This window comes from Leptodactylus fuscus, chromosome 1 (assembly GCF_031893055.1).
Source record: "Leptodactylus fuscus isolate aLepFus1 chromosome 1, aLepFus1.hap2, whole genome shotgun sequence".
NCBI lineage: Eukaryota > Metazoa > Chordata > Amphibia > Anura > Leptodactylidae > Leptodactylus > Leptodactylus fuscus.
Genome location: NC_134265.1, coordinates 111,178,480 through 111,204,810, shown reverse-complemented (window position 1 = coordinate 111,204,810; position 26,331 = coordinate 111,178,480). Strand labels below are relative to the sequence as shown.

The window sequence follows — 26,331 nt, the reverse complement described above, 5'->3', positions numbered from 1 at the left end:
GTGTCATTAGATTCGGCACCAATCTTTCTCCACAGTAAGAAGGGCGTTCCTGACAGTCTAGCTGGGTACTCATCCATAGACTTATACTGGTGGGGGGAAGGGGTGTTCTTCACAGTTCAGCATCATCGCTGGGCGGTAAGGAATGCCCCTCTCTGACAGTACAGTGCTATGGATGAGTACTGTCAGGAGAGGCGTTTCTCACAGCCCAGCTAGACTGTCAGGAACGCCCTTCTGACAATGGGCATATCTCCAGCCCTGGGGCACATACCAGGAAAACCGACAGTGCAGTCAATTCAGCGCACTGTCTGCTTTCTAGTGGTATATAAAACCGCAGGTGCATGAGGACATGAAAGGTCCTCTTTAAGGAGTGTTTGCAAGACTGCTTAATATAGATTTAACCCATGTGACAGGGTTACAGATGAAACCACCATATTGCATCTAGTCAATACAATGCATACATTGTTCAGCTCCAGTCCAGGATAAATGAGATTGCAGGCTTGATATTGACACACAACATTTTTATTATAGTGACGAATGAGATAAAAGGACATATTAGTGTTTTGTCATGGCAGAGATACCGAAATACATTGGGTTAGCTCTTACATATACATATTACACACAAAGACAGACCGTGTCATTGACAAGCAAATTAATAGAGTGTTAAGACAGCAGAATGCGGGAACAATAACCACAGTCTACATATATCATTAATGCATACAACTGTGTGAAATATTCTGTAATGCATTGCATATACTGTGAGTTGGAAGATCATCCATCAATGAAATGTCTCTTTTCTTCTTCCAAGCTGCACTAATATATTACAGAGCCTCTGCTAAACAATACAAACATAAATGCCCGCCATTATACACAGGCCGGATGTGTGAAAAAGACTATAGGCCTGAAATGGCAATGTGTTATAGTGTGGCTCTAAATATACCTTTGACAGTCTCTTCGATTGAAATAACATGCCTTGGTTAATTTAGCACTATTCTAGTTATTTGATTTAGTGTTGAAGGTACCATCTTCAATACCTAAAAGAACAAACATCTTGACTTCCTCTATTACCCCTTGTTATTACAGAGCATGGCTCTCTTCCTACTTGGTTACCTTTCAGTAGCTGAGTGGAAAGGAATAGGTTATTAAAGTTAATGTGTCATCAGAAAATAATGTATTACATTTTAAAATACAATTTTCCATGTCACTATCTACTTCCTGTCCTGCAGAGATCACTTTTCATGAGTCATCTCATAATCATCATACGCAGGCTAACAATGAAAGATAACACCTATATACAGATTACACAAGATCACACCATTCAGGGGCCACACGGTGGCTCAGTGGTTAGCACTGCAGCCTTGCAGCGCTGGAGTCCTGGTGTTCAAATTCCACCATGGGCAAAAAACCATCTGCAAGGAGTTTGTATGTTCTCCCCGTGTTTGCATGGATTTCCATCCCATATTCCAAAAAAATGTACATTGTGAACTCTGTGTGGGGCTCACAGTCTACATTAAAAAAAAAAATAAAAAAATCACACCATTCACAATAGGTACCAACCTCCTCCCCGCACAATGACCTCAGCGCGGATCACAAAGTTTTGAATACTTTTCCTTAAAAGCCAATGAACATCTGTGATCTACATGTCTCAAATATACATAAGGCTGCTGTAATGCATATATATGAGACCTGTTAGCAGTTCATGCAAAGTTGTTGTCCCCTTAACCCTTTAAAGAAAATACAATACCAAATCTATCATCTGTCAAGAAAACAATAGGAAAAGCAGACTATGTTCCCCTCTCTTGTACTATTGTGCTGCAATGGTAATGCTTGTGCCTCAAACTTATCATCTAATGCAACAATACTGACAAGAACATGACCTTGCTGGTATGAAGTAACAGGCTATGTTTGGTTAGTTGAGTGGGAACCCTAGATAGGCCATCTACCTTGGCCAATGGCTTGAGTTAAAACAATCAGGGTCCTAAATGAATAGAACAATAAAATCACAATGAAGCACGGATTAACAAACAACAGGTATACTACATAATAAATTGTTATTTAATAGTTAATAAAAAAGTGACCCCAATAAATATAGAACAGTGCATATTTTACCTTATCTTTACTCATCTGAACTTCTATAATAATATTGGTGCCTTCAATATAAGTGAATGGGAGAAATCTGAATGTGATAACATTTATCTTTCCCTCTAATAAAGAAATCTGCTGCTATGTGACATATGTCATGGTGCTAAAATCATTACCATAAAGGATCAATTTTCTGGTAGTTCTTGAATTAGACTATTAAATATGTGTATTAATAGACTGCTATTAGGATTTTTGTTTCAGTCCATGCTGGTTCATCGTGTATTCAGAAAATAATTGCATTGTATGATTAGTAAGGAATATGATGTGTTTTATAAAGATATGGATTTCTGCCCACCATTGGAAGTGATTCTAAGGACCTACCCTCTATTTATAGACAATATGTGCACATCCACTTTTTAATGTATTAACTTACTAACCTTGTATACATAGGATATGCCATAAATAAGGCTTAAAGTATTTAGGACTCAACCCATAGGAAACATACCATAGTGACAAGTCTTGCACCAATCTACATAGGACTTACAGAACTATATACAGGACACCACACAAGTATAGCTTTGCATTTACAAGATCCATGAAATCCCTTCACTGTGTTTTAAACTTGTAACCTACAAAAATTTTTGGGCAACCTGGAGTTTAGTAATATTGCAATATGACCTTTTGCAAGTGGCATACTTTCCAATTTATTAATAAGAACTTGGCATTAGACAATAGTATAATAATAAACGGTATGATTCTTGGGAATGTATATTATAATTGCTTAACAGGTTCTTCTGAGAAAAATTATAATGGTGATATTAAGTATAATTGGTGAGATTTTCATAACCAGTCTAGCTTAGGTAATGATGGAACGATGGTAACACTATACTATAAGCAGATTCTGCTTTACGTTGTGTTCTCTTTATACACATTATTGTGGTTTTGTGTACAGATTGAGTGATTAGAAGGATTGAGCTGTACTGAGAATACATTCTGCTCTCTGGACAAGGAACAGCTTCTAAATGTCTCTGAAACCTTTGCACATACAACACTGCCTTTGTGAGCTTCACAATATACAACTTCTGCAGGCTGAGCAAACGCTTTGCCAATACGTGTTTTGCATTCTGTTCACTGCTGCAAGAATGAAAGGGAGGATAGCTAAAATACTCAAAAATATTATGCAGAATAGCCCGTCCATTTTGAAGGATATTTGTGGTTTCCTCCCTCAGAATCATGCCACTGTATGGTAGCAGGTGCCCCCTCCTCTTGGTCTTGGACACCCATCCCCTTTTTCCGGTTTTCCTGACACTGCAGTTCTTTCCCTGCCTGGCTGTGATCACTGGCTCCTTTTGTTTAGAGATTAATCCACAGTACACACAGTGATGAGGCCGGTGCTGATCTGTGATGGACTCTCTTGTCTCTGGGCTCCTCACCCGGTGGGTGAAGATGTGTGGGGCTCTGGGGTTCCTTTATCTGGCGCCCCTCCTCCTTGGCTGAAAACAAACTACCTGTGGCACTGTGAGTGTAACATCTGCTCTCTTATGTTAGATGAGATCAACACTGGTTTGAGGAGTGGTGATCAGTCCCCCATCTCCATGGCTATTTCACAAAGAGGTCTCACCTGTCCCAAGGCAAAGGGAAAGACATGGGAATTCCTCCCTCAGACAAGTCATTATCCTGTGCCTCTGGAATGGTGGGAAGCAGATTCTGCTGACACAGACGGCGCCTAAGCCCCAAGAGCAAAGGTTGGGGCATGGAGCAGATGTCTACGTTGTTACCAAGATCTACCCAGGCCAATGAGGGGAAATTGGTACTGTCCTTCATGGCTTCGCTAAGCTCCTTCAGGGTGGCACAAGTAAGACGGTTTCCGTTAAGGGCAAGGTGCGTGACATTGGGAAGAACTGCCAGAGCAGGTAGAGCCATACTGAGAGTGCTATCTGTAAGATCAGTAAAGCTTAAGTCCACACTGGTTAGATGATCTCCATGGCTTTGCAAGTAAAGGATCACACGCTGAACATCTCTGTTAGTTAAAGTGATGCCAGACAGATCCAGGGACTCAATATTTGACTTTTGTTGAAGGCTGTTCTTTAGGCTGCAAAAAGAGAAGGAATTGACTTCGGGGTGCAATAATTTTGTACAACAAACATCAAGAAAACAATATAGTTCTACCAGAACATAAAAATATACTTAAAACTGTTCTTGAGAAGCTTATAGAAAGGGCTGTGTCATTTACATATATAAATGGATATATATATATATATATATATATATATATATATATATATATATATATATAAATAATAATAAAATTGCTAATTTTTGTGACTTCATGTTCCTTTGGGAAGAACTATAGCTAACCTCTCCCCATTTCAACTTTGTTGTATCAATAATCGATACCATTAAACTGATTGTCCAAAAAACTTTGTGTCCCTTTAAAGGAGTTCATTTGGTTGCTCTAGTTGGGTAACACCTTTTATCTACCAAGTTTGCCTACAACTAGCTTATCAAAGCAGTTTCAAAGGCCTTAGAGGGATATGTTCATCTTGGGGAATCGGTACTGAGATGAGAATAGTTGCTCCTAAGACCTACCTTACAACAGCTGAGCAGTGCTGCTCTACGCTAGTTTAGTCACTTCCAGAGAGGAGAATAGGAGATACGGAAACAGAGTATGTAGCAATTGTAGATCCACAGTTAAATTTGCTAAGCTGTTTCCGTAGCTCCCATTCACCTCTCTGGGAGTTACAGAAACAGCAGAGAGCAGCACTGCTTGGCCATTTCAATATGTCCCACTTTGGGAGTCAGGACCTACAAGCAGTTAGTCCCATCTCAGCAGCGATTTGCTAATATGAGAATAACCCATTAGGATCAGCTGTCATTGGCTGGAGAACTGAGTGGCTGTTGTTCTCCAGTGCCTGCAGTGAGGTCACATTGGAAATAGAGCAAGTGTTTCCCTTGTAGCAGCTCTATACTCTGACTAATAAAGGGACACTTAGAATGTCTAACTAACTAGGAAACACCCTTAAAAGGCCACTAACTGTTCAGACAATGTCGTTTCATTAAATAGATCATGTGATTCTGGACAAAAATACACTTTATTTAAAAATGTTGCTCTAGCCTTTCTGCCACTAGGTGTCTCCCTTCTAGCTAATTTACTGGGCAGGTCTGTTCATAGATATACATTAGGCATTAAGATATAGATCAGGCTTCGCAGCATGTCTGCAGCCAGCCATCATGTCCTATATATGCAGTCCAGTGTCCCTGGATCTCCTATATTATACTCTCTTGGGCTTTTCTGAGCTGAGTTTACTATTTTACAGTTACTCCTGGCAGAATTATATGTATATAAGCCACAGACTGCTCCGTATTTTTCATGCACACAGTCTTAGAGAGGAATGCAAAGTGGGTCTATTAACAGACATAGGAGACGAGCAAGACCCTGCAGATATCAATGACACAACCCATTTAACATCTCTGTTCCAATTCTGAACATGTTACTAATGCTGGCTGGTGTCGCCACAAAGTAGCACATGAAATAAATGCTAAATATTATTAATTAGCACAAATATTACCTTAATAAAATGTGAAGAGAAAGTTATCAATGTGAAACTGTAAATGAGTAGCCTTCCATTCCTCATACAATGCATACATTGTGCTGTGTTGCCATCGGTCCCTTTCATCAGTTTACTCACCAGGCCATACTTTTCCTACGAGGTAGACTGTGTCGATGCCACTTTGAGTGGGGTGTCAAATGGTAAAGAAGTTGCCGACAGATGCGGTCTGTAGACTTCATTTGGTCCTGTTCCTAAAAATGTACATTTTTTTTTACAGAAAATGTAGGGTAGTTATGTATTAAGACAAAACACTCATTAACACATTTTAACCAGCTCAACACCAAGGCAATTTACCCAGTTCATGATCGGACAGATTTTTGTTATCTATTTTTCATTACAGGAAACACTGAGGGCTTATTCACATGACTGTGTAATGGCCATCACACATCCATGTTGACAACACCTTGAATTCAATGTATATACTCAATGTTTTTTTGACACTCCGTTTCCATGGGCGTCAAAAAATTGACACTGCCATGCAGTGGTGTAACTAGGAATGGCAGAGCCCCGTGGTGAACTTTTGACACGATACCGACGACCTCGACCGACCCCCTCCTACGCATTCTATTATGCCCCATAGTGGCACCTGCACACAGTATTATCCCCAATAGTGGCCCCTGCACGCAGTATTATCCCCCATAGTGGCCCCTGCACATAGTATTATCCTGCATAGTGGCCCCTGCACACAGTATTATGCCCCAATAGTGGCCCCTGCACACAGTATTGTACCCCAATAGTGGCCCCTGCACACAGTATTATCCCCCATAGTGGACACCCATAAAGAATTATTATACTCTGGGGTCTTTTCAGACCCCAGAGTATAATAATCGGAGACCCGGGGGAATAAAAACATAAAAAAACCACTGTTACTTACCTGTCCCCCGGCTCCTACGCTGTCCTCTCCGCTGCCGTCCTTCTTCTATGACGTCGGATACAGGCCGGGTTCATGTGACATCAGAGACGTCATAAAGGACGTCAGGAAGGAGGCCTGGCAGGATCGTGGAGAGGTAAGTAACATGCGGTAGTTACACCGCTGCTGTCAAATGAATAGACCTATTAGGTCATCCATGGACTTGCATGGACAGAAGTGACTGTTTTTCACAGACATAAGGTCTGTGAAAAATGGCATGGATGTGTCCATATGTCCTCAGTCTTTGTGTCATTGGGTTGACATTGGTCATTCATGAAATACCGTTGGGAAATATTTAAAAATTTCACTTTTTTATTGTTGCTTTCTCCTGTCACTGGGGCCTACCTATTAGCCCCAGGTACAAGGGGAATACAGCCTTGAAACACCCGTAAGAGCTGATATGGGTCAGCTAAGTCCTGTAGCTCCTGCAGTACAGTACTCAGTGAACTGATGATAAGACCGCCAAGTCTGTAACAGGATGTGTCATGATGCAGTTTATGTATAGCAGCAAGGTGGAAACAGTAATAAACCATATCTGCCTGCTTTATGGGAAGCTGACTTTGGCTGACACTCAATTCCCGAAGCAGAGTTCAAAAGGACATTTTAAAGTATCCTTGCAGAGTTATATACAGACCTGCCAGATGTTTAATGTCCAGCAGTCAGTAAGTGGTTAACCTAAATGAATGCTCAAGGCTCTGTATTTACATCTATATTCATTTACAGACAGAAACCATAATGCTGTGCTGCATCAATCACATGATCGCAGTGCCTGATGGATCCCATTGATTTATAATAGGGTCTGCTGCATTCTGCCGAGCTGTCAATCCTCTTCACAGAAAAAATTGTGTATTCTGTGCTATGCTGTCTGTAAATAATTCTGACATCTGCCACACCAATGTGAACGTAGACTATTATACATAAGAATATGATGAAATATACATTAGGAGTCAATTCACACTATATATAGGCAAGGTATGTCAGAGATATATTTTGAGAGGATTTTCTGACTTAAGGGGGTTGCCCAGGTTTTAAGATTTTATGGGATATCCTTAGGATAGCTAGCCCCAGTATTGATCAGCTGAATGGGGCTTCATTTGACACCCGAACTATACACAATATAGGGCCGGAGGTAGATTGCTCTAGTCCCTGTATAGTGGTCCAGGACCAGAAAAAGAAAATACATTGTATAACTGACACTAGAAAACTCATCTAGTTTTAAGCCCCCATCAAATGTTTCACATACATCAATATGGGATACAGCAAATCCTCTGTTAAGGGCTTGGGTTGCCCTTTTGGAACTTGCTAGTATATGAAGAACACAGGAAAAGGAAGACATGTATGCCAATTGTATAGAAAGTAGTAACTAGAGGATTTATAGAAATTAAAATGACTAAAATTAAGATGCATTTGATTCATAAATCTGCTCCACATACAGTGCTGCTTCCCAGTCCTCACTAGAGCCCTACTTATATTTCCATGTCTAAGATTTATGTGCATACTTCAGGGGCTCAATCTATTTTTGTTGTCCTTTTTGCCAGAAGAAATTGGTTACTAGCAAAAGAAACAAGTGCTAAGCATTGTTGTATCTGTCAGTGCTGCCGCTGTCGACATTGTACAGACATTGTGTAGCTGTCATCACTGAACAGATACATTTACTGGCATATAAAACTCTTCTTTATACAGACATTTTCCATTGTTACCAGCAGTTACACATTTGTGGCTTGTAGTTAGTCACTGACACAGCTTGGCAGTCACGTATAAAGTGTTTTAATTTCATTGAACATTATTTTTTGCCATGTTTTATTGCTATTCATCCACTAGTTAAAGACACATTGGAGACTATACTTTCTTTTTGAAGGAAATATCCATGTAATACTTAGAGGAGGACTCCTTAAGCAAATCAGCAGCTAAATAAAGGTGACCATACACCTTTAATAGTTGTCGAATGAACACGCATTTGCCTGACAGAGAATCCTACTGACCAGGGGTGTTACTTGAGGGGTGCAGAGGGTGCAGTCACACCGGGGCCCTGGAGTTTTAGGCCCATAAGCACTGGCATCAGTATTGAGATTGCAGCTTCCATCTGGCCCATAAGCCAAGGAGACCCACAGATTACCCTAATCACACTAAGGTTGATTAACTCCTTAGCTCCCATAACCATCACTATCAAGAATTTGCTGTAGGGATGGGATAGGGGGCCCCAGACAAAAGATTGCACCGGGGCCCTTAAGACGTTAGTTACGCCACTGCTCCTGACCCCTTCATACACATGCACACTTGGCTTGAACAAGCTTGCATGTGTTCTGAATGGAAAGAGGGGAGTAAGCCAATGCAAGACACTTCTGGCATCAGCTTATCTTCCCTTAAAACATAAGGATAATGACATGGAAAATTCAACATGTCTGAACCTTCTATCTCTCAAAATCATGTGTCTGAGGGGAGAATGGACACTCCATGCACATTTATTTATTATGTTTCTATAGTGCAAACTGTATAGACACCTCAAGCCACTATTCACATCACATATTAGGCATATACGCTGGACAAATCTTTCAATGTATGCAGCAGACATATGATCCCTAAATATGTCACCTTTTGTATACTATACACTGAACATATGCTCCATAGATTCCATATAGGTAGAATAACTATACCATGTAACCTAGAGAAGGTATAATAATGAGCAGAATGGGGTTGCTGAGAGACAATGGTGGATGGACCGCCCTATGTGTCTCCTATAGCATACCTTAAAGGGGTTGTCTATTTTTTTTATTTTTATTTAGGACCTTTCCTCAGGAATGGTCATCAATAAGAGATCATTAAGGGTTCAACCCAGGTACCCAGCGGATCAGCTGTTTAAGGGCCGATGCTGTGAATTCGCTGTTTACATCATATGCCATCTGTTTCATAGTAGCCATGGAATGTACAAGTAGAAGTATATGAGATGAGACTGTAATTACACCCCTTCAGTCTGCCAAAATGAACCCCTTCTCCCCTGTGATTTCCATATTACCTAATAGGGCATTACTATTAAGACTACTAGCAAGATAGCATAACAAAAATGGCAGCATGCGCTATCAGCTACTGTCGGACTATAGTTGAGATGTTTTATTTGCATCTGCAGGGAATTGAGTGCAGCACCAACAGAACAAATTGTTCCACGTATTAACCTGTTCACATAAACGTGGAAAAAACAACATTAGGGATAACACGTATTTAGTTTTTGACCCTGAACAATGAAAGAACATGACATTTACATTTTTGTTAACCTAGTCTTCTGTCTATCCTATTAGAGCTTGTTCTCTTTCACTTTTTCTCTGAATTCTGTAGAATTGCTGCCACTTTTAGGTCCCACTAAATGATTGTGGGGGCAGATTAATTAAAATGAGAAAATATTTAATTTTTTTATTCACATGTCTAACTTAATATAAAATTTTCTTTTCAAAAAATTCTTTAGACATTAGGGTGAGTTGTATTTACCATCCAAGTTGAAATTTTGGAAGGTATAAATGTGTGCCTGTCAAAAAATCTATAGTATTTTGCTGGCGATATAAGTTCCAGATTATGACAATTGTGTAGAAGTGATGAGTGTTGCTCTATATTATATTATATAATTATTATTTGTTACATTACGCCTGATGGTGTTGGTAAGTCAGTTATATGTCTATGGCTGCCTTTATTTAACAACGGCGTAACATGATCACGTAAAACGTACACATTTACATAGACAACCCCTTTTTCATATGCCATTTAATTTTACAACAATGAGACATGAAGAATCTGAACAATGGTAAATCTCATATTTCACCAAACACAACATTCACATTGTGCCTATATCTATAAGAGAGCCTTTCAAGCTACAATATTTTATCTGTAAAGCAGTCATGGGGCGAGTATTGATGAAACCAACAGGTTGTAAGTCTTACAGAAACACTATTATTTTAGTATTATAATATTATTTTTCTGAAGACAGCGTTAGAAAATGCAGATGCAAATTATTAAGCTAATATTGGGATCGCAATTCTTGTATTACTGCTCTTGTTAGAGTAAGCATGTATGCTTCTTCACTTACTAAATACATGTATATATCCTTTACACCTTATTTCACACATATTGTACTTGTAGAGCTTTTTGCATCCCCCAGCCTTTCTATCTAGTTCTCCATTCCATCTCTTTTCATGGCCCCTGCCTCCCTTGCTCCCTGTATTTTCTCCTCCCTTCTCCCTCCTCTCTCAGCCTCCACCCTCGCTACCAGTTACATGTTCCTATCATTGATATTCAGTACAAGTCTTAGTGTTTCTGGAAGGTTTTCCCTCCAAGCTAAGGCGGAGAAACAAAATCACTGGCAAGCAAATTACCATGAAGCAGGTCTATGTGGGAAATAATAACCCTATAGATAAGACCCAGGCATTGGCTGTATACAGAAGCAATATACCATTAGTATAGAGAATTAGTGTATTAGCAAGGTTAGATGAAGGAGGACAGCTATTATAAGGAATGTTCTTGTATGTTTAACTCTTACCTTCCTTGGACATTGCAATTCCCTTGCCAGGCTGAGTAGTAGTTCATGGGAGATGGGATCCACCAGGTTGAGGAAAGTGACATGCCTATATAAGATATCATTGAGGAATGTCCCCTCCAGGCCCAGGTCCTACAGAGACATTAAAAGGGGAGGTCACCACACTCTGGACACCATTGGTTATTGTACTGCCTAGAAGTATACTTGTAGTGGGTGCCATAGCTCCAGCCCCCGGGCTCCTCACCTTGCGGAGCACTCTGACAATGTGTAGCGCCCGCTCTTGATGGTGGTCCCGCAGCAGCGCCTGTATGTCCCGTATCCAGGCGGCTCTCCTCACATACGGAGCCGGCTTATTCCTCCGCAGCACCCCTGGGATCCGCTCTGAGTTCAGAATCAGGGAAGTGAGGGCAAAATCACCGCGGGACCCTGCAGCCTCCCCCCGCAGGGGCCCCATATCCATCCCATCATCGGGCTCATCCTCCAGGCTGCTCTGCCTGCTCAGCCGGCCTCCCATCACCCTGCTGTTATAGCTGTCACCTGTATAAAGCCTACAGTCCCTTCCCCAGCATCAGCACCACATGGAGCTGCCCCTCACCTAAGGGGAGATACCTGCTCGCCCCTGCACTACTAGCAGCTGCATAGCCCCTATAGCAGAGTGCAGGAGCTGTCCACAGCGGCGGGTGCTGATCTGTCCCTGTGCTGCGGTGTATACAGGCGGTGTGAGGGTGCTGGATGTGCCGGGCGGGCTCTGCTGTGTATGTCCGTGTCTGCAGCCGCCTGTCTTCTGTTTGTTTATGTTCCAGCTTCAGACTCTAACCAATCCGGAGCGGAGCTGTGTGTAGTGGTGGGGGATGGTGGGAGCAATGTGTCTGGGATGGTGGAGGGAGGGCTGCCAGTGTGTCTGAGGAGAGAGGCCACTATGTCAGGGTGTGACATCTTCTCATACATGTGCTGAGGCAAGTCCTAGGTGACATTCCTGGAACCCCTCCATATACATCCAATACAAACACCTCTTCATAGAAAGCACCAGGCTGATCTCTTCTGTCAAGTCTCCAAGAATCTCTTCAGCTGCCTTCTATGCAATTAATATGATAAACTGGATGATGACCTAATATGGTACATGAAGCACTATATGATATCCTAATACAGCACATGTAGCACCACATGATATCCTAATATAGTACATGTAGCACCACATGATAACCTAATACAGTACATGTAACGCCACATGATAACACAATATCTAATACAGTACATGTACAGTAACACCACATGATAACACAATACATGTAACACCACATGATAACCCAGTACCCAATACAATACATGTAGCATCACATGATAAGCCAATACAGTACATATAACACCATATGATAACCTAATACCCAGTACAGCACATGTAGCACCACATGATAACCCAATACAGTACATATAGCACCATATGATAACCTAATACCCAGTACAGCACATGTAGCTTCTGTCATCCAATTTGCTATTTCCATAGCTAGGCATAGTCCTGAAAAAAATCTGGAAAAAGCATTTTTTTTTAAAATTAGTAATCCAAATGGGTTGTCACACAGCTTTACCAGAATCAGAAATATCAAAGAAATGACTACGGTATCAAGAGCATATAATGAAAAAGTAAAAGTAAAAAAAGCAACATCTCATTAGTTCATGATAATAAATGTGGCTAAATCAGGAGCTAAAACGTTGCAATGAAAACAAGGCGGTGATGAGGACTGAGCATGAACTGCATGAAAACCCAGAGATCACAGGGCTACTTCTGATAGAGGATGGGGACAATATCTCTAGAAATCACAGTGCTGCTTACTGATAGAGGGTGGGGAAATATCTCTAGAAATCACACAGTTACCCAATTGTGACATTGTTCACACCATGAAAAACCCACAGCTTTCTCAAGTCTATGTGTTGAATATACTAGATGGTTATTTTTTGGGGGGATACTTTATTCAGAAGTATTTATTACATATAAAGACATAGATGAATAAAATATGGCCAAGGAAGAGAATACATAGATGTCCACTTTTTTTTTGGATTATGGAGGATTTCCAGCCTGCCCCCATTGAGGCCATGTATCTGTGTGACTATTACCTTACAATTCTTTATTACCGTTGGTTTAGTTTCTTATTGTTTCTAATTATTATGATCTTGCTGTAATGGAAGTCATCTCGATTAACCTATTGGTGACCTTGCTATGGGCTTGTGGTTATGTCTCAACAGGCAAAGCAGTGCATTGTCTGCCTCTTAATTTAATAGAACACACCTAATGTTTTTCCTGTTCTTATTTATATGTTTATATGTGTATTCTATGTAATCTTGTCACCCAACTTTGCTAGAGTCCTCGTCTGCTTATGTAGTAATATTGGAGATGGGTACGTATCATATAGGAACATATTTTAGACTTTGTGCCACTGTGGTCAGGGGCCTTTTCCTACTAGTAGCTTGTAAACTTAATTTGTATCTTGCTTGCACTTGTAGCTAACCCTGTTTTGTCCTCCATTGTACAGTCACAGAATATAATGTACTATTCGCTATGCATCTAATCTTGTAGTTATTGTACTAAATCACACCCTGTGTGGTATTACTGACATACCCCTTTACTGACAGACATCTGACAGACTTTTTTTGGACATAGGGATACTTAATGTGTATATGTTTTGCAGTATTTGTTTTAGTTATATATGTGTTCTAGGAAAGGGAGGTAATGTGAACTTTTAGTTTTTTCATATTTTTTAAAAACTTTTTTAAAAACTATTTTATTAGTCCCACTAGGGGGCTTCAACCTGCATTTGTTTGATTGCAACTTCCATAGTTTGCAGTACAACTGTAATTTACAGGAGATTTGCTACATTACTATGGAGGCTGGTTATAGACCAGCCCCAAAAATAATATTCTTATGGACGAGCCTGGGAGCCTTCTTTGCCAAGATGTTCATTGAAGAACTGCTAAACCCCACACTTCCTGGGAATTAGCTCCTTCCTACTCCATTGTTTGAGGAGCTATGCTGAAATCTTGGCTCGCTCGGTGTTCTTCAACTCGCACCAGTGTATTAGTGCAGTGTGGGGTGTAGCAGTTTGGAGCAAAAGAGCCACCCTTGGTGCTCCAGATTTCTTATTTGCATATTTTGAGATAAATGAATATCTCATGCGGAAACCGAGCGAAAACCACATGAACCCCATTGTAGTCTATGGGGTCTGCGGGTTTCCTAAGGTAACTGCTTTTTTATCCTATGTTTATATTCCTTTTATAGATACTCCTGCCTCTGGTTAAAAAAAAACAAACTCAGAAACATCTGTTTGATGTGCCACATCTCCACTCAATTATGCTAGAAAAGTGACAGATGAGTTAGTAAATTCTCCTCCAATAAATGAAAAGTTATTGCAGATAATGTGTGATATGTGCTGTATCCACCACAGATGGTCTCATTAAGCTAACTACTAGAGATGAGCGAATAGTGAAATATTCGATTCGAATAGTCCCTCAATATTCGACTATTCGATCGAATATCGAATCCTATTATAGTCTATGGGGAAAAAAATGTTTGTTTCAGGGGAAACCAATATTCGACTAATGTGAGTCACCAAGTCTACAATGACACCTCAGGAAATGATGCCACCTCTGGAATGCAACTGGGACAGCGGGGGGAAGCATGCCTGGGTGCATCTAACACACTCAAGTCCCGGTATTACGACATTATTAAGCTGAGCCATACAAAAATGTACTTTTCAGGCCCTTGGGTTGAGCCCTCCCAAACTTAGCTTCAGGCCCTTGAGGTGAGTTGAGCCTTGTAGTAGCAGAGTTTTAGGCCCTTGAGGTGAGTTGAGCATTGTGCCAGCAGAGTTTTAGGCCCTTGAAGTGAGTTGAGCCTTGCATCAGCAGAGTATTAGGCCCTTGAGGTGAATTGAGCCTTGGAAGAGCAGAGTTTTTGGCCCTTGAGGTGAGATGAGCCTTGCACCAGAGTTTTAGGCCCCTGAGGTGAGGTGAGCCTTGCACCAGCAGAGTTTCAGGCCCTTGAGGTGAGTTGAGCCTTGCACCAGCAGAGTTTTAGGCCCTTGAGGTGAGTTGAGCCTTGCACCAGCAGAGTTTTAGGTCCTTGAGGTGAGTTGAGCCTTGCACCAGCAGAGTATTAGGCCCTTGAGGTGAATTGAGCCTTGGAATAGCAGAGTATTAGGCTCTTGGGATGAATTGAGGATTGTAGGAGCATAATATTATGCTCCTACGGGATGAATTGAGCCTTTTAGGAGCATAATATTATGATCTTTGCACTTTAAATGTCATTTTTCAACAGTGATGGTGGAGGAGGAGGATGAACTGGCGAGCTGGAGCACAAACATGGAACTTCATGTTGGGGTGCTTGACACTGGTGGAGATGCAAATCCTGGGTCAAACCAGTGGCTGTTCATTTTGATCAGTATCAGCCGGTCAGCACTGTCAGCTGACAGATAGCTGCGCTTATCAGTGATGATGCCACCGGTTGCGATGAAGACCCTTTCAGATAGAATGCTGGTGGCAGGGCAGGACAGCACCTCCAAGGCGTAAAGCACAAGTTCCAGCCACAGGTCCAACTTCGACACCCAATACATGTAGGGTGCAGAGGGATCAGAGAGGACAGGGCTGTGGTTGGCCAGGTACTCACGCAATATGCGCCTATACTTGTCCCTCCAGGTTACACTAGGCCCCTCAGTGGTGGTAGTTTGGCAAGGAGGTGCCATTAACATGTCCCACACCTTGGAGAGTGTTCCTCTGGTTGGTGTGGACCCGATGGCAGTTGTTAGCCTCTTGAAGGAACTCTCCTCTCTGCCGGCAGCTAGGGTTGATGGAAACATTTCCATCATATTCTGCACCAGTTGCTTGTGGCAATCATTTATGCGATTGGTGCTCCCCTATACCGCAATGAAAGACAAGATGTTATTTTTATACAGGGGGTCAAGGATTGCAAAAATCTAGTATTGGTTGCTTGCCATGATTTTTTCAATGCGTTTGTCACTGGAAAAGCAGCCCAACATGAAGTCAGCCATCTGTGCCAGAGTGTTACTCGGCATGACATCGCTGCCCCCACTGGAATGGTCACTCTCCATTACCTCCTCCCCTTCGCCCCATCCACGCTGAAGCAATGGGACGCACTGAACTTCCACGCTAGCCTCGTGTGTGAGAATGACATCATCTGCCACTTCATCCTCCTCTTCTTCCTCCGTCATTACGCGCTGAGAAGCTGAAAGGAGTGTGCTCTGAGTATCTAGCTGTGATGGGTCTGCTCCTATCTCGGACTCCTCAGCGTGCAATGCATTATACCTGATGACAATGAGGGATTCTCGCATCACACAGAGGAGCGAGATGGTTACGCTCACTAATGTGTTGTTACAGCTGACCCTCTTGGGGATGGTACTCCATCAAAGGTCTCTGCTGCTCACACACTGTTATGGTCTGGGGATCTCTGACCACGGACTGGCCCCGGACTGATAACTTCTCAGTACAGTACAGGAAAAACATATATAAAAATAAACAATAATAAGTATGAGCAGTTTGGACTTCTAGTGTGGATACTCCTACACCCTGCCTCGCACAACTAGAAGTAGCCGTGGGCCCGACTAACTTGCCTGAAGGGGCACGAGCACAGCCGGAGAAGTAGCTAACCTGCAAAGGGAAATAGAGCCCCTGTCTAGCTTCACGTTTACGAAGGAGAGGCAGATACAGAACAAGCCCCCCACGGATGTCCAGACTTGGACTAACGGTGAACGTGAGTAACGCAAAGCATAGGGAGAAAATAAACGTGAAACACAGAATAACTGAACTAAGCAAGGGATAGGAAAAAACAGAACTGAGTATCACACACTATAAAAACCCCTACCAAAAAAATTCCAAACCTCCAAACAGAAAAAATACCTAGGGCTCGCTGCGCCCGGAACACTATGTCTGGATAGGAGCTCAATACTTAGCTAACAGTCTTGTGTGACCAGGAGCAAGAAACTGGATGGGCCGGGATGCAGATGGTAGCAGCTTCAGACAACAGACCATACTAGATCACAGGTACAGACGTTTAAGACCGGCATCAGAGAGCAAGTGCAACAGCCTTATATAGTAAGAGAAGGCCTCGCCCATGGCCTGTCAAGTATTCAGCACTGCAGAGAACTTAACCCCTTCAGAGGCCAAGACACACCAGGCACTGATCCACCAGGCAACTCACCAAATGATCCACGCCCGAGTGCCAGAGCAGAAACAGCATGTCTGGTGTGAATATTCCCCTGCCATGCATCAGGTGATTCACGCGCTGAATGCCGTCCGGACACTCTGCGCCTGAACCAAACAGGCGGAAACTGCTGAGACCGGGTCATAACACACACCCTGCTCAACATATGGTATGTTGAGTTCCAGCCTGTGGTGACGTCACACAACAGCCAGTGTTCGGGCAGATGTAGGTGTTGCTGGAGGGTTTTGGGGCTAGCAGCGGCTACTGTAGATTTACGTAAGTGGACGCACAAGTGCCGCACTTTCACCAGTAGCTCAGGCACATTGGGGTAGGTTTTTAAAAACCGTTGCACCACCAAGTTAAAAACGTGGGCCAGGCATGGAACGTGTTTGAATCTGGCAAGCTCCAGAGCCGCTACCAGGTTCTGACCATTATCTCACTTAGTGCAAAGTGCGGAACTCAGGGCCCGCCTGATGTTATGGGACACATGCTGGTGCAAGGTGGGGACGGCGTACCGGGAGAAGTAGTGATGGCTAGGGACGGCATAGCGAGATGCCACAGATGCCATCAGGTCACGGAAGGCCTGAGTTTCCACAAGCCTACACAGTAACATCTCCAGGGCTAGCAGTTTGGAGATGTGGCCGTATAAGGCTTGGGCATGTGGGTGTCTTGGGCTGTATTTTTGCCTGTGCTCAAACGCCTGGGAGATGATGAGTTGCTTGGAAGAGGTGCATGATGGTGCAGGCGAAGGAGCAGAGGCAGGAAAAGGGGAGGATGAGGGTGAATTCCCTAAAGTGTCAGAGGCAGATATGGAGGTGTCCTGGCTGGTGGTCTGGACTGCAGCACCAGCACTGGAAACAGTGAAAGAGGCAGTAGCGGCAACGCCGGACGACGATTGTCTTGCATTTGCTCTCTCCCACTGAGCCCAGTGCTTGCCTTCCAAATGACGGCGCATGGCTGTGGTGGTCAGGTTGCTCTTCTCAGAGACCCTACTCAGTTTTGAGTTGCACAATGTGTAAACCGCACTCAGTTTGTCCTCTGCACATACGTTGAAAAAGTGGCTAGGAGAGGGAATATTTTGGGCCTTGTTGGCTCTGGCCTGGCTTCTCTGAAGCAACTGTCCTGTGCCTCTGGACATGCCTCTACCTCTAGCCACCTTTTTTGGTGCTGCGCTTGCCTCCACATCTACACTGCTTTCCCGCTAGAAATCAACCCTATCCAGGTCGGGTCGGTCGCCTCGTCGACCACCACCTCCTCTTCCAATTGCTCACTCTGCTCCTCCTCCTGCACACCGCACATGAGAACAGCCTACCCTGATGGCAACTGTGTCTCATCATCATCACTGAGGACAGGTTTGCAGGTCCACAACAATAAAATTGCCAGGAGATGGTGGATGCTCCAGTGTTTGGGCATCAGGACACAGAATGTTGTCTGGTAGCTCCTGGGAGTGTGAGAGGGTAAAAGGACCCAAAAACAGCTCCTAGGAGGGGACAAAAGGTGGGAGGGCTCTGCTGGGAAGATTGGGAATGTTGGGAGGAAGGAGGGGCATACTCTTGGGTAGGAACATGACTGGAGGTAGTGGCTGACTGGCTGGTGGAAATGCCGCTGGAAGCATTATCCGCTAGCCATTGTAACACCTATTCCTGGGGCTCCGGCCTCATCAGCATTGTACCATGCACCCTGCTTAATGTTGCTATCAAGCCAGGGATTTTGAATGAACTGAATGCTGGCTGCCCCTCACCAGTAGACATTGAATCTGGAGTAGCTTGACTGCGGCCTTGGTTCCCAGCTGCATTTCCACGCCCCCATCCTCGTCTCTTTGTGCTAGCCTTACACATTTAAAGATGTATACAATCATACTGTATGGCAAGTATACACCTTGCTTCACACCGGTATAGGACAGGTACAGTATATTGGACACACAAACCGATGTATATAAGCGTACTGTATGGCAAGTATATAAGTTATATACTGTATATATTTTGAGCGTATAGCACTATTCCTATAAATCGGAGGTCACCTGATTTAGCCAGCCAATGACTTTTTCCTTCTTTTTTTTTCAATGCCTACGTTTTCCTACTTCCTTTCCCACCTCCCCTGCACAGTTATTGGTGCAAAAATAACGCCAGGGAAGTCGAATATTTACTGTGAAAACTGCATGGTATTCGATCGAATACGATTATTTCGAATACCTTAGTATTTGATCGAATACCTATTAGATCGAACGGTATTCGCTCATCTCTACTAACTACCTCAAACTGTGGTTAGCCAGACATTTTTTCTTCCAGGAAAAGACAGTGTGATACACGGATGGAGCAGGGTTGTCAGAGTGAAAACTACACTTTATAAGCAGCTCTCTGTGCTGGCTAAAAGACGGGGGCTCCCTCATATAAAATTTACCCTATTAGAATATTCTTCCTGCGACAACCCATTTTACCAAGAAGTTATGGAATGTTCTCTAGTAAATGGGTTTGTAAAATCGTTCAACCATTTTTTATTCAGAAGAATGGCAGTGGGCTATGCCATGTACTTCTTATTATAGATTAGTATTTACCCCACACACCCTTTCATAGGTGTGTACATAGGTGTGTTGGGAAATAAGAGTGATATTTAAAAAAGGTTTTACTTATTGTTGTAAAATATTGTACTGCACTTCTCGGGTGTTAAGACAAGGAATGCAATTGCGTGACACCAGAGTCTATTCAGTAAGATGTAAAACAGGGAGGTTTAATACAAACAATTAGGTTACAGAAGGTTATAATGCATACAAAGGTAAAATAACAGAAGAAAAAACTTACGCAGAATGTATGTGTCAGGTCCGGTTCACATCTGCGTTTGGGCCATTCCACTCCCCTCTCTGCATGAAAAATGCAGCGAGAAAAGTCCTACAAGCAGCACTTTCCTCTCCGCATTTTTCGTGTGGAAACCAAAGGAAAACAACACGGACCCCATTATAGTGTATGGGGTCTGCAGGTTTCCAACTGTAATTTTCCTACTTTAACATATTTACTCCCCACTCGTATCACATTCACTCACAGGCCATGTGATAACATTCTGCAGCATGTTCATGGTTTATGACAGAGCTACAATACTGAGTTTGTCTTAACATTTCTTGTAAAATTTTGTCACCTTTTGCAATTTCCTCTCTATACCTTCTTAACCCTACACATTATAAAAATTTGACATGCTATAAGGGAACGTTCACACTACCGTCGGTGTCCGATAGCTAGTGTCCGATGCTAATGTCCGCGCAAAATCTTGCGCGGATATTAGCATTGGACACTAGCTGTGTCCGTTATATTTTGCATTGATTTAAATGGACATCGGGTGTGTTCTTATACAGTCCGTGCCTGTCCTTAACTGTCCGTTCACAAAGATGTCCAACTTTTCAAGCGGACAGCAAAAACCTACATGTCGGGTTTTGCTGTCCGCTTGAAAAATCGGACATCTTTGTGAACGGACAGTTAAGGACAGGCACGGACTGTAAAAGAACGCACCCGATATCCATTTAAATCAATGCAAAATGTAACGGACACAGCTAGTGTCCGCTGCTAATGTCCGCACAAGATTTTGCGCAGACATTAGCATCAGACACTAGTTGTCGGACACTGATGGTAATGTGAACGCTCCCTAACTGTCACCACAATAGTAAATATAACAATAGGATTAGATAAAACATTTCCAACTGCCATTTTAGTTGATGATTTTCACCAAACGTAACTGATTTCTCACATTTTCCCCAGCACGATGATCCTGACATAATATTCCATTCCTCTCCTATATCTTCTTGCTGATGTTAAAAAGCATTTTCTTCACCTTTAAATGTTTTGTTAAAGCATCTAATATGCCTTTATCTTTTCAATCTAATGTATACAGTTATCTAAAGCAGAAGTTATTGATAAGCAAAAACACTATCTTATTACTTTATAACATTTAATAAAATGATACAATAACAGGTTTCCATACTTTGTTGGATAAAATCCATAAATAATGCCATTAAAGGAAATCACCATTCTTAAATAGCATTTTACTATATTCCACAGTTGAAGGGCTTGTTCACATAGCAGTGCCTGAGCCCTACATTGTTGCCACATGTCTCTGATTTAATACAGAGGTATTCAGATTTTTTTTTTTTAGGACTCTGAAAATATTGTGTCATACTCTTTTAGTATACATGAAGATATTTTTCCCTAGTATCATTTTTTTCTAGGAGAGAATACGTCCTTACACATTGAGTAAAAATGAACCTGTACGTCAGTACATGGGGGCAGCATGACTCTGTATTAAATGTGTTTTCCATGAACATAACCATATTTAAGTTTGTACAATTAAAAGTTAAACATTAGAGATGAGCGAACAGTAAAATATTCGATATTCGTTTCAAATAGCTGCTCAATATTCGACTATTCGAACGAATATCGAACCCTATTATAGTCTATGGGGAAAAATGCTTAGTTTCAGGGGAACCCACCATTCGACTCAGGAGGGTCACCAAGTCCACTATGATACCTCAGGAAATGATGCCAACACCTCTGGAATGCAACTGGGACAGCAGGGGAAGCATGTCTGGGGGCATCTAACAAGCCCAAGTCACAGTTTTACCCCACCATCACAGCCTATCAACTACACACTTTCCACACTGAAAAAAACCCACTATGAAAGTGGAAAAATACCTGGAAACGTTCTTTCCTCCCCAATTGGATGGACAGAAACCCAAATTTAAAGCTAAAGAAACATTAACAAGCACCCCTTTAAATCACGTTGCCCATGGCAACCACAGATGGAATAGGCAATGGGAAATTCAAAAGCCTCCACCCTCAACTGTCATTGTTCATGTGTGTGTGATGTTATGAGACCTTCCAAAATTCACTTTTCTGGTCCTTAACGTGAACCCTTCCAAATTAAGTAAGAGGCCCTTATGCTGAGCTACCAGCAGAGATTGAGGCCCTTCAGGTGAAATCAGCCTTCTACCTGCAGAGTTTTAGGCCCTTTAACTTAGTTCAGCCTTGCAACAGCAGAGATTTGTTGGACCTTTGGGTGAGTTGAGCCTGTAAACAGCAGAGATTTAGTTTTTGGCCCTTGGAGTGAGTAGAGCCTTTAAAAAGCATTGTTTTTGGCTCTTGGAGTGAGTAGAGCCTTGCACCGGCAGTATTTTTGGCCCTTGGAGTGAGTAGAGCCTTTAAAAAGCATTGCTTTTGGCACCTTTAAAAAGCAGTGTTTTTGGCCCTTGGAGTGAGTAGAGCCTTTAAAAAGCAGTGTTTTTGGCCCTTGGAGTGAGTAAAGCCTTGCACCTTCAGTGTTTTTGGCCCTTGGAGTGAGTAAAGCCTTGCACCTTCAGTGTTTTTGGCCCTTGGAGTGAGTATAGCCTTTAAAAAGCAGTGTTTTTGGCCCTTGGAGTGAGTAAAGCCTTGCACCGGCAGTGTTTTTGGCCCTTGGAGTGAGTAGAGCCTTGCACCGGCAGTGTTTTTGGCCCTTGGAGTGAGAACAATCTTGCACCGGCAGTGTTTTTGGCCCGTGGAGTGAGTAGAATCTTGCACCGGCAGTGTTTTTGGCCCTTGGAGTGAGTAGAATCTTGCAACGGCAGTGTTTTTGGCCCTTGGAGTGAGTAGAGCCTTTAAAAAGCATTGTTTTTGGCCCTTGGAGTGAGTAGAGCCTTTAAACAGCAGTGGTTTTGGCTCTTGGAGAGAGTAGAGCCTCTAACCAGCAGAGTTTGGGGGAATCAGGGTGGATTGAGACTAACCAGCAGAGTTAGGGGGAATCAGGGTGGATTAAGACTCTAACCTGCAGAGTTGGGGGGAATCAGGGTGGATTGAGAGTCTAACCAGCAGAGTTGGGGGGAATCAGGGTGGAGTGAGCCTAGTAGGAGCACAATTGTGCAATGCTGATGGTGCAGGAGGAGAAGGAGAAGGAGGAGGAATTGTAGAGGGTGAGCACACACATGAAACTTCATGTCGGGGTGCTTGACACAGGTGGACATGAAAATGATGGGTCTATCCAGTGGCTGTTCATTTTGATCAGCGTCAGCACTGTCAGCTGACAGCCGGCTGCGCTAAAGACCCTTACCAAAAGCACACTGGCGGCAGGGCAGGAAAGGACCTCCAATGCGTATAGTGCAAGTTCCAGGCACAAATCCAACTTGGAGACCCAATAAGTATAGGGCGCAGAGGGATCGGAGAGGACAGTGCTGGGGTCGGCCAGGTACTCCCGCAACATGCACCTATACTTGTCCCTCCTGGTGACACTAGGCCCCTCAGTGGTGGTAGTTTGGCGAGTGGGTGCCATTAACGTGTCCCAGACCTCGGAGAGTGTGCCCCTGCGGGGTGTGGACCGGACGGCAGTTGTTTGCCTGTTGGAGGAACTCTCCTGTGTGCTGCCAATGAGAGTTGATGGAAACATCTCCATCATATTCTGCACCAGTTCCTTGTGGCAATGACTCATGCAACTGGCCCTCCCCTCTACTGGAATAAAATTAGAAACATTATTTTTATACCGGGGGTTGAGGAGTGCAAAAATCCAGTAGTCGTTGCTCTCCAGGATTTTGACAATGTGTTTGTCAGTTGAAAAGCACTCCAACGTCTATTCAGCCATGCGTGCCAGAGTGTTACTTGGCATGACTTGGCTGCCCCCACCAGAATGGTCACTCTACATTTCCTCCTCTTCCTCCTTCTCCTCCATTTCGTCCCATCCGCGCTGCAGCAATGGGACGTACTGAACTTCCCCGCTAGCCTCCTGTGTGACAATGAGATCTGCCACTTCATCATCCTCCTCCCTCAATATATGCTGTGAAGTGGACAGGAGTGTGCCCCGACTATCCTGCTGAGATGGTTGTGCTCCTATGCCCGACTCCTCAGCATTGAATGCGTTATCCCTGATGGCGATGAGGGATTCTCGCATCACACACAGGAGCGGGATTGTGACACTCACGAGTGCATCATAACAGCTGACCCTTATGGTTAACTCCTCAAAGACACGCAAGATCTCGCATGTCTGCCATCCATGGCCACTCATGGTGCAGAAACTGCGGGAGCCGACTCTGAGGAACCCTTGGGTTTTGGAGATGGTACTCCATCAAGGGTCTCTGCTGCTCACACACTCTATTCAACATGTGATATGTTGAGTTCCAGCGTGTGGGGACATCGCACATCAGCCGATGTTCTGGCAGATGGTGGCATTGCTGGAGGCTTCGGAAGCTAGAAACAGCTACTGTAGACTTGCGAAAGTGGGCGTACAAGCGCCGCACTTTCTCCAGTAGATCGGGTAAATTTGGGTATGTTTTTAAAAACCGTTGCACCACTAAATTGAACCCGTGGGCCAGGCATGGAACGTGTTGGAGATTGGCAAGATCCAGAGCTGCTACCAGGTTCCAGCCGTTATCACACACGGCCATGCCTGGGCCCAGGTGCAGCAGCGAAAACCATGTTGCCGTCTCATCGAGGAAGGCATCCCTCACCTCGGAGGCAGTGTGCTGTCTGTCCCCTAAGTTGATGAGCTTCAGCACGGCCTGCTCACATCTCCCCACGCCAGTGCTGCAGCGTTTCCAGCAAGTAGCTGGGGTTGATGTGATGGCGGAGGCAGAGGAGGAGGAGGAGGGTGGTGGTTCAGAGCCCCTGCCAGGGATGTTTGGTGGGGAAATGAGGTAGACCGCCCCAGATTGTGACCTGGTCCCATCCTCAACTACATTCACCCAGTGTGCCGTCAGTGAAATGTAGTGTCCCTGTCCGCATGCACTTGTCCACGCGTCAGTGATGAAGTGGACCTTTGTGGGAATCGCGGAACTTAGGGCCCGTCTGATGTTGAGTGACACATGCTGGTGCAAGGCGGGGACGGCACAGCGGGAGAAGTAGTGACGGCTAGGGATGGCATAGGGAGGTGCCGCACTTGCCATCAGGTCACGGGAGGCCTGAGTTTCCACAGGCCGGAACGGCAACATCTCCTGGGCCAGCAGTTTGGAGATGTGCGCGTTTAAGGCTTGGAGTGGGTAGCACTGTATTTTCACCTGCACTCAAAAGTCTGGGAGATGGTGGGTTGCTGTGAAGAGGCGCATGATGGTACAGGAGAAGGAGCTAAGGCAGGAGAAGGAGCTGAGACAGGAAAAGGAGAGGATGAGTGAGAAGTCTCCAAAGTGGTGGAGGCAGATGTGGAGGTTTCCTGGCTGCTGGTCTGGACTGCAGTGCCAGCACTGGCAACAGTGGAAGAGGCAGTGGTGGCAACGCCGGATGACGATTGTCTTATGTTTGCTCTCTGCCACTGAGCCCAGTGCTTGCCTTTCAAATAACGGCCCATGCCAGTGGTCGTAAGGTTGCTTTTATCAGAGCCCCTACTCAGTTTGGAGTTGCAGAGTGTGCAAACCGCACTATATTTGTCTGCCGAACATACATTAAAAAAATTCCACACCACTGAAGACCGTGGCCTCGATATAGGAGTTTTTCTAGGCTGGCTACAAGAGGGAACATTTTCAGCCCTTCAGCTTCAGTGAAGGAGCTGTCCTCTGCCTCTGGACATGCCTCTGCCTCTAGCCACCCTCTTTGGTACTGCACTTCCCTCCACATCTATACTGCTCTCCCTGCTTGACATCCCCCCTGTCCAGGTTGGGTTAGTGTCCTTGTTGTCCACCACCTTTTCTTCCAAATACTCCTCCTCCTCCTCTTGCACACCGACCATGGCAACAAGCTGCCCTGATGGCAACTGTGTATCGTCATCGTCGTCACTGAGGGCCGATTGCTGGTCAACAACATCAACAGGAGATAACGGATGCTCCAGTGTTTGTGCATCAGGGCACAGCAAGTCATCTGTTACCTCTGGTGATTCAGGACGTGGTGGGACAGAGAGAGGGACAGTGAATGGAGCCGAAAACAGCTCCTGGGAGGTGGGAAAGGTGGGATTAGTTTGCTGGGAAGATTGGGCATGTTGTGAGGAAGGAGGACCAGACTGTTGGGTAGGAGGAGGAGTTGAGGTTGAGGCTGACTGGCTGGTGGAGAATGTGCTGGAAGCATTGTCCGCCATC

General features: G+C 43.9%; 1 protein-coding gene across 1 annotated transcript; it reads right to left on the bottom strand.

Moving 5' to 3' along the window:
• Positions 1–2,964: 2,964 nt before the first annotated feature.
• On the bottom strand, positions 2,965–11,891 carry LRRC75B (leucine rich repeat containing 75B). Its single transcript, XM_075262655.1, has 4 exons — positions 11,364–11,891; positions 11,123–11,251; positions 5,769–5,881; positions 2,965–4,171 (listed from the first exon to the last, which is right to left on the bottom strand). The coding sequence occupies exons 1-4, from the start codon at positions 11,631–11,633 to the stop codon at positions 3,697–3,699; spliced, it is 987 nt and encodes a 328-aa protein (XP_075118756.1). The 5' UTR covers positions 11,634–11,891; the 3' UTR covers positions 2,965–3,696.
• Positions 11,892–26,331: the final 14,440 nt, after the last annotated feature.